Source organism: Pararge aegeria, chromosome 12 (genome assembly GCF_905163445.1).
Source record: "Pararge aegeria chromosome 12, ilParAegt1.1, whole genome shotgun sequence".
Lineage (NCBI taxonomy): Eukaryota > Metazoa > Arthropoda > Insecta > Lepidoptera > Nymphalidae > Pararge > Pararge aegeria.
The window spans coordinates 254,751-264,633 of NC_053191.1; the positions used below are offsets into that span (position 1 = coordinate 254,751).

Sequence of the window (9,883 nt, forward strand, 5' to 3'; positions counted from 1 at the left end):
ATAACAATTTGATATAATAACACATAAGTGACCGATGGCCCATGGCTTTACCTGCTCTGCTGCGCCAATTTAATAACTCCGGGCTTGTGCTGAATTGCTTGCTGAACCCAATCCGAGAATCGAATCCTGAGGAACTCGCGATACGTAGTGGAACATGCCTACCACTGTTGACCAGAAATAATTTTGAAAACTTGGCGCCCCAAATTAAACTAAGTACGTATAAAAATGGCCACTGTAGTGGTGCTGTTTATACGGATTTTCCAACACTACCAATTGTGTAAAAGGGTTCATCTTTTGACAGGATAAAAATCGTCCGTCCCACACATGTCTCAACCTAAACACAATGAAAAATAAATTCTCATTTTATTGGGCCGGTCAAATTAGCACGAATAAAAGGGTTACCTACCTATTGTTCTCAGCATAAATAACCTTAGTTGCATAAATTACAGAAGTTGAAAATTATAAGGAAATTAAATTAAGAAAGAAAGGGAAATTCTTGACCTACCAATGCATACATTTAAAAAATGTGTAAAACGCATCTAGTACAGCGAGGTTACTATACATTTGATGAATTCCTCAATGACAAGGTAGAATGGAAGCACCCAGCCTCGCTCTCATCTCCCGCAAGATAGCAAAATGATTGTAAATGTTGATGTTGGAAAAGAGCAACTACTGAGTTTCTTGCCGGCTCTTCTCTGTAGAATCTGCTTTCCGAACCGGTGGTAGAGTCACACAAACATGCATACTTGACGTTTCAAAAGTGCTTGTAAAGTAGGCCTACTTGAAATAAATGAATTTGAATTTGAATTTATAATAAAATAGCGAAGTCCCCGATACCCCGAGCTTCTTGGTAATTTATACAAAGGCGAATATTAGCTTTATGTATCGGAATATTATTATTGTATAAAATCAATGTACTTGTCCCATTGACTTATGTAATGCTCAAAAGACTGGAGTCCACAGCTATGCAATTAAAAAATAAAGCTGTCATCCAACTGTCAACGTATACGTCAAATATCATTTTCATTTCAAAATTTCTGGGACGAAAATGGTTAAATAATGCGCTCACTTTTTAATATTTTTTTTAAACTCTGATAGCTAATTTAGTGTGTGTAAAGATGACTGAAAAAGAGATGACAATGGAACAATTGGAAGAAACCGTAAGTTGGCAGTGCCTATACTTTCTGGGTGTAAACACATGTAAACGGTATGCATATTAAGGTCGATCTGCTGCTGGCCGCTATTGTTTGATTAATTAAATACAGTGCAGGGCCGCTTTTACAGGCGCTAATACGAGGGATTCGTTAACTCTAGACATACTCTAAGCTGTTCTGGAGCTGAGAATTTGCAAGTTGATTGTGTTTGTTGACAAAGTGGGCGCGTCCGGCGTTACGATTAATTTTGCTCGTTTCTAAACATGCCCCTAGATTCTCTATCTGATGATTGATCAAAAGGGCGATTTGTTTACCATAGATAAGTTAAGTAATTGATAAAGTAACTGCCTGTCTGTATTGGTTTTGACAAATACTTCACATAACGTTTTGAACTTACTATGCTTGGGGTTTTAGCAAGCTAATCATGGTTAAACACCCGTCAAATTTCAAAGCCTTTTTAGTTCACCATTTCTAAGCTAGTTGTTAATTTAGTTGTTAATGTTTTAGTACTCTTCAACTTTCTAATAATAGGTTTATTTTTTGTTATGCTGTCCCAACTTTTTATAATGAAATTATGCATACACATATACTGAAAAGAAAGTTCAATTCTTTACATGGAATAACAGCCTGAAAAAAGCAAACCAAAATATTTAGCAAAATAAACATGAACCCTAGCAAAGCCATAGTCAAAACCTACTATCCTTTAATTTTAAATTCAGATTATGTACATGTATCATGAAGATGTCTTTATATAATTAAAATAACAAATAGTCTAATTGGATTATCACTAACAACATAAAAGCTGTGTATTGTTTCCATTGCTAATTAAATTACTTCAAGTAAATGTGCACTGTACATAACCAAGGTGAAGCATACGGATGAGCAGCTGGACCTGATGAGCTGGAAGATGGACAATGTGGAGAAGCAGATGGTAGAGCCACTGGACAGCCAGGATGTGTGCATTGTTAACTTGCTCAAATCTGTGTCTGAGGTAGGAATCACAAAACAAATTGCTTTGCCATAGCTGCTCGTTATAAAATAAGCTACAATTCATAGAATAGTTTAAAAAAATTTTTTGAACCAACAACACTACAACAAATTGCAGTGTTAGATACTAAATCTATAATTATTATGAAACTTATTCTTGAATTTGATCACTTTAAGTTCTGGCAGTAAGTGTGTATTTGACCAGCCAGCCTGAGCTGTTGCGTACCAGCCATTATCCACAATAACAAGTTGTAAAAAAATAAAATTATTTATAAACTACTAAAACATTAAACTTTATCGGAGATTGCACAGTCATATGTTGTGTAAGACAGATTGAAACTGTTTTGGAATTACAAGAAATATGATTCCTGGACTGAAGAGCATAAATTTTTCCCAATCAGCTATTTTGAAACACTTTAACTTTGAACATTATTCAAGTATCAAAAATTTATCCTTTAAACATATTGAGAGAATAAATCATAGTTTGGTGAAAGAGGATCTGATGATCATGTGCTTGTTTGTGATGATTGTTGTTGAAATTAAAAGATTTCTGTTTGTACTAAACTAGATGTTCCAATGTTTTAATATTTGACATAGCCACACAATATAACTTAAGTCTCTTTCACATAGAACTTTCCTACCTCGTATTAATTTAGGTATATAACTTAAACTGATTGATTACTTTATATACTGTTTTATTGATACATATTAAAAAATATTACATTGTTTATTTTTTCAGCACCTTGCGTATTAGTGTTGAGAAAGGTCAGAACAAAGTTAGTGTAACTATCTACTGTTGTCATGTTGCTTACAACTTGTTATTTCTCTTCCAATTAATACCATGATAATCATAATTTGTTTATTAAAATTTAATAAAATAAGAGGTGAAAACCTATACCATTACTAACTTAATTAAATTAGTCTAAAATAAATTTTTACCCCAATTTAATAAATAGCTTTTGTCATGTCAAAATTCTAGAATAATAGATTTTAATAGTTTATCTTTAAATATAAAAAAATTATGTCTGCAACGATTTATAGAAATTGTATAAGATCTCAGAAAAAAGTAATGTTATAGTTTTTTTTGTTATTAAAGTGGTAGTAAAATCTGACCAAATAAGGTAACCCCTTTTTTCCTGTGAATATAGTTAATTAAAGTAAAAGATGATTTTATTACTGATTGTTTAATTCTTACTACATATTCCACAAACCAAACCATATAGAAAAAATTTAATGAGAAATAGCATGTTGTAGCTATCATGCTTGTTTAGTTAGGACTGGCTTAAATGTGGTACAAATTTAAGCCAACAACTCAACTCCCTCTGAACAGGGCCTGCGCTTCATCCACTAGGCTTTAATGTTACAGATTGTGACTGATCGCTTAAACGATAATATACAATTACTGTCGTTTCTACATAGATGTTTCTATCATGTCGTATTTGTATTTTGTTATTTAAAAGGTGTTGCTATGAGTCATGGTAGCTGATCCTTACATTTCGCTGAACGCCACCATAGTAGTGCATACATGGTAGCACAATGTCAACTAATTACTTATAATTGCTAACGTAACCGAAACATATTGTTGACACAGACTGACGTCACACCGCACAGCAAGGCGCGCATCGCCTATTTGAATAAACGAGTCCCGCAACTTTAATATAACGCCCATTAAGAGTTATTTGTAGTCAGTGTCGCAAAAAATGCAAATTAATTTGCTGCTAGTGGGGGTCTGCCAACGATGCGCATTGCAGTGCGTGATCACCTTGCCACCATCTGCCGAGCCAGCCCTGGATCTTGATTTTTGAGCCGGGACAAAACATGGCGAAGACGGCTCACCGTACCACATCACAAATTGTTAGTTTAAAGATTCGCAGTTTTTTTTTCTAGAAGATCAAGACGAGACCTAGTCGAAGACATCTGACACAACTACCATGTTAAAAATTCAAATATGGGTACCTATCACCAATCTTCCTGATTTTTTTTTTTAATAATAAACTTTTTAATGTTTTGACTCAAAGACAATTTGTGTGCTATTAAAACGGTGCTTCGCAAGTCAGTGACAACCTTTAAGCGAAAATTACAATAATACATTGGAAGATCAGCCACTATGACTGTTTTTTTATGTAAGCTTACTACTTTATACGTATACATTCGTGATAACCTCTTAAATAGTTCACTCTCACACTATACTTCAAATGGGTGACCATTTCATCTCATTCTATATGTTCTCCTCTCTTTATTTTCGACGCGATCTGTCGACAGCAACGCAATTCACTCGCTGCAAATTAAATTCATTTTCTGTAGGCGTCGCCCTCAGTAGAAGGCTGGATTTGTATGACATTAGCACTCAGAAAATCGATCATACAATTTGCGAATTTTGCGAAAGGTGACGCTTATGGGAAAAGATTTTGTCTAGGTTATCCGATATCTTGCCATCGCTCACTCTCTTATTTCTAACCACATGTGTACGAAACAGAGAGAGAGAGAGCTAGATATTTCGCTTCGTTATTTATTGTTCCTATTCGTCAAGCGTACCCGAAAGCCGCCCGTTTTTATATACCTCATTAATTACTTACAGTACAGCCATATGAATAAACTTCTTTGATAGCTTTACCGATCTTTGTACTGTAAAAGCATCTTAAGACATTTTTAAAAGGGGTAAATGGGCACACAAGCCTTGGGCCCGTGCAAAGTCAAATCTGTGTCAGGGGGTCACAAAAGCTTCGTCAAGGAGATCTATTGAAATGGCTAGACAAGTGTACAGTGTGACATATTTTCATATCGAAAGCTGAACGCAAAACTGTCGCACCGTACGCGCCGCACTCGTTTAATCCTGGCGTTTTGTCCAGTCGATTATATAAATGAGTTCGTGCGGCGCGTGCACGTGCGATAGCTTAGCTGTAGCGGCGGGCGCGGCGGCAGCGGGTAACGCGCGGGGCTGTGGCAGGTGCGCTCGGACTACCAGCAGCTGCGCCAGGAGCTGGGGGAGGTGCAGGCGCTGCAGCGGGAGCTGTCCACGCGCCTGCGCACGCAGCTGCGCCTGGTGCACGGCAAGTTCGCGCGCCTGCGCCAGCGCATCGCCGCCGCCTCGCCGCGCTAGCACCGCCCACCATGCCGCCGGCGTTCACGGACTTATTAACCGACATTCAATTATTATGTGAACGCAACGCTGAGTGACGCTCGCACTAGCTTCATTTTCATAAACACGTTTCTGTGTAAGAGTTCTGTCCGATTTTTTGTTTTGCACCGTGCTTTCAATGGAAAGTGTGGTAAATCAAATCAAATCAAAATCTTAGGATGAGGATCGGAATCGAAATTACTTTTCATCAATTTGTAATATTTGATATTTACATTTAAATTTCTTCTCTTATGTCTTAAAATAAACAGACACACATGATACTATGTGATGGCCATGATTCCATTGTACTTTGAACTAAAATTGACAAGAATTAAAGTCGTAGGAGATTATGACTACTTTGGGATTGATTTTAGTGTATTCACTTAGTTTTCTAAAATTAAGTAGTTACCTAAATTGTATGTTTTTGTTTTATTGAAAATGGTTGCTTGTATTGTTCATGTGTTAGTATTGATCTCGAATCAATTATTTTAATGGTAAAGGATGAAATTGAAAAATGAATTTATTTTAAGTTTGTCTCCACTCCATAGGCTATTTTTAAACATAAAGTCTCGTCGGTTTGTAGCGACTAGCATCGTAATTGACTGTTGATTTGTTGTGTTCGTAGTTAGTTTCTTATTATTTTTTAGCACAGCATTTCTTATTATTTTTTATTTACTCATTAAAATACTTACACTATGCAATACTACCACTTTATACTTGCACACTGATTGCTTAAATTCCTTATATTATAAGCACTTATTCGAATATATTCTGCAGTTAAAATATCCAGAATCTCTTAGATAGTTCGAGGCTTTGCCTTACATTAATTAATATCTACTTTTTTGTGAGGACATTTACGTGGCCATAAAGCGGATCGCACACTTCGAGATCAACCGCATACTGTAGGCGCTTTGTGCAATGCAATTTGTGCTAATTTGACTTCATTGGCACCGGCCGGCAATTGTACCTATGTGACATGAAATATTAGTGAACTTTTTTCCACTTTTCTTAGTGTTTGTGTTTGAATTTTTTAAATGAAGTCTCACAGAAGTCTATTCCTAACTATTAGATAGGGTTGTACGTATCCTTCTGTCATGATTTCATCAAGTACTGCAAGCTCAATAAGAAAAGTTGATTGCGATCAGTTTCGCTGGCCCCTACCCTACTCTTCTCAAAATAAAGTTGCATGTAGATATCTACTATACAGCATAGGTACAGCCTGAACATGCTATTGGTGTCTTCAGCATGGCCGCATGCTTCAGCAATGAGGTCAAAGAATTACGGTTAGCTCTATCGATTATTTGTACATATTGAAAGTTGGTTCTACGCGTCGGGCAGTTTGGCTATGCGTATAACGTAAGCCGGACATTTATGAAATTTCCGGTGCGGCCGGGCCGTTACCACGCTATCCACGGGAGTTGCATCGATAGGGATCCGGAGGGTGAGACAAGACGCGCTCCATCGGAGGCCTCACCACTTGCCATCATCTGCCCGAGTCAGTAACAAACTAAAATAATGAGACAGTAACTTTAGTATGCTCGAAGCAACCGTCTCAAATGTTACTGAAGGGAGAGGCAGATGTGATTGCAGTCAGCTATTGCAGATATCTACTGCTTCGGGCGGTGTTTCCTTAAGAGATCCTTCGATACGGTGAAACTTCAAACTCCGTATACCTAGTGATTGCTACACATGGTAGAGGAGAGATGGTCAGTTCACACAGTTTCAACTCTCGTGGCGGAACCCGTACGCTTTACTGAAACGAATGATTAGGTAAGAACAAAACACGTTAGCTTTGGTCGAAAATATAATTTATTTGGGATAAATCAAGTAGAATTCATGTATAAGCTAAACTAATCTCGTCACGCATTGACGCTGCGTTTCGACCGAATCGCTTGCTGGAACTTGAACCGCTGCTCTTCGCGTTTCGGCCTGGACAAAGCTTCAGGCGATACATTTTTCAAGTTTCGTGTAGTTTAAATATAATAATGTTAGTTGTATTCGATCTCATTTAATTGCATTTATTTTGTTGCATTTACAAGTTTTCGATAAATTATACCTTATGTAGTGTAGACTATTGAACTATATTCACTATACACCGATTATATCTTACTAGTAAATAGGTCACTCACGAGCACATATCGCACATATTGTATGCATGCGTAACTTGCGTACCTACCTCTTTATATTCGAAGATCGACACTAATTATAGGTTGCACTTCAGCTCACTGCTACCAACATTAATAATACTCAGCCCCTCCTCTAAACATCTTCCTTAACACCTTGGGATACTCAGAAAAGCAGATCGCAGCTTTTAGTCATGCTTTGCATCTAATTGTCGCCTATTAGTCTCAGCTTGTTTGCCTCACTCTATAATTCCGCGGTCTGCTCTCAAAACCCTGAACGCTACAATTAGCTCAAGCTACCAATCGTAGTTTAAAACCCGTGCGAATACCCAAATGAGCCAGATTTAATTGCGTTCCCCCTTCTTTTGCCCCAGAAGTAATTTTCTGCACAATGATTTGTACACCGCCTGCCACTGTGTATCAGCATGGTATCAGTATACATTTCTTCTCTTAATAAGAGGTGAGCCATATTTCCGACATAAATTAATAAGAAAGTAATCTAAAATACACAGTTTTTAAGTTTAATTTGTAGGTCAAATTCCCATAGGTGTTGACATAATTTTTGCCCTCAATGTTTTCAATTACGTAAAGCATCTTAGCCTCGGAAGCTTCTTGAGCCAACATCCAATGAGGTTTGTCTCATTTGGTATTCCAAAAGCTAGATTGCTTGTTTAGTCAAACTTATGACGCCGGCATGCGGTGCGTCGTGAGTTGAAGTGGCCTTGTTCTGCACGGCAAGAGATGACTTAAAGCTAAACAGTTTAATCTGCAACAATCTTTACGTTACTATTTTATACATATTATGTTTTAAAATAGAAAGAAGAGTAACCAGTTATTATTTTAAAAAAAGTAATGTAATATGTATAAGAAAGATTAGAAAAAATGCAGTATCGGTAGGTATATAATACATTTATGTAGCTAATAGGTAGTTTGGAGTTGTTCGTCTGTGCAGGTTGTATTGAAATGCATTAGCACGGGCACTCTGCTGGAAGGCATTCAGACCGTTTAGAGTGCCCTCGACCGGCATTTCAACCGCTGGGCTACGATCTCGTCGCTTAAGCGGCGGCTATAAAATCAAATGCATGGAAAGTTAAATCTTCATACTTGCTGTATCCGCTCACATATATCTACGGCTCTTATCGGCTGCAGCAGCGACACGCGGTTTGCAGAGACGCACGTGCGCTGTTAGCGCGCCCGCTGCCGCCGATGCGCCAAGGTCGTGGCCCGCTGCTACAGCTTCCCGTAGCTCTCAGCACACTTGTAGTCTTAAGGAAAATACATGTCTGAAACTATGTCTAAGTCTAAATTACCACGTATACCTGATTTATGTAGACTAGGTTAGGTTAGCGGTTGGGCGGTGTCTCGTCGCGTCGGTTTAATGTGGTTTTATAAGAGTGATCTTATAGGTTTCAAAGCCGTGCGAGAGTTTTGTATATAAATTTAGAGGAAGTTTAGAAATACTTATACTGTATAGACCTAAACCAAAATAAAATTATGTAAATAATGTAAACAACTTTGAGCAAACCACTTTTTTGTTTACATTCTTTATGTCGTCTGGCTAGCCTTACTTACCTTCCTTAGATATTGTTCTCTTCATAAAGGTTGCTCCTACAAGTTATTAACATTTACATTGAATAGTTCTAATAGCAACCTATGTTCAATGTCGCAAGCTGTCCGGTCAACCAATGTGGCAATATTCGCGAAACGGTCATTAAAGAAAGAAAGAAAAAGTACTATCGATCAGCGCAATATAAATTTTTATTTTTGTGTCCGCGCAATAACTACGTTGTTTATATTATATACGTAATTATTAGGTGAAATCCGTATTGCGATATCCGGTGTGCGATATTGATTGACTGTCCGAACCTTGCCAATAAGAATTTTACCTGATGTCTTCAGGACTCGTCCTAGTTTTAATATTAATATGTTACAGTTAGACCGCACACACACTCATTTTATATAACTAAGAATAGACTGATATGAGCATGGATTTGATTAGGTTTTTTGATCGCGATTGCACGATTCTTCATACATATTACAAAATTATCAAATGTAATGTTATTTCGGATATTGAAGTGTTACAGCACGTCCATTTTTATAGCACAGATACATTTATCATACTTAATTACTTACTTGGATAGAATAGCATCGAGTCTGGCGTATGTTTGTAAAAACAAATTGTACTTAATTTTTCCTTTTTATTTATTCATCCAGTTTCTTAATTCAGAATGTTTAAAAGCTCAGTAGGTATGTAGGAATGTTTAAAAGCTCAGTAGGTGCGAACGGTAAAGCTAGTAACTTATACAAATGTATTACGTCCGCGCCACCTGCCTGCTGCCTGTGCTTTCATTCATTGCATAACAGACGACGCACCGCACTAAATTACTGCGGTGCGTCGTCCAGAAGGGAATTTCCCGTAAACTGTACCAAGAAAGAGCGCGAAACTGGAGAGTATTTCATGAGTTCATTCCAAGATTCGCGCGCGATTGTACTTTCTAATC

General features: G+C 37.4%; 1 protein-coding gene across 1 annotated transcript; it reads left to right on the forward strand.

Annotated features, from left to right (window-relative positions):
- Positions 1-1,022: 1,022 nt before the first annotated feature.
- LOC120628012 lies at positions 1,023-5,691 on the forward strand. The gene is made up of 3 exons (XM_039896191.1): positions 1,023-1,160; positions 2,020-2,145; positions 5,089-5,691. Exons 1-3 carry the CDS (start codon positions 1,119-1,121, stop codon positions 5,239-5,241), a joined length of 321 nt encoding a protein of 106 aa, XP_039752125.1. The 5' UTR covers positions 1,023-1,118; the 3' UTR covers positions 5,242-5,691.
- The last annotated feature ends 4,192 nt before the right edge of the window (positions 5,692-9,883 follow it).

Excerpts from the sequence above, each read along its gene's own strand:
- LOC120628012 (XM_039896191.1), top strand. The coding sequence starts at position 1,119 with ATGACTGAAAAAGAGATGACAATGGAACAATTGGAAGAAACC. Across the intron at positions 1,161-2,019 it reads TGGAACAATTGGAAGAAACC|GTGAAGCATACGGATGAGCA; the intron begins GTAAGTTGGCAG and ends TACATAACCAAG. Across the intron at positions 2,146-5,088 it reads TGCTCAAATCTGTGTCTGAG|GTGCGCTCGGACTACCAGCA; the intron begins GTAGGAATCACA and ends GGGCTGTGGCAG.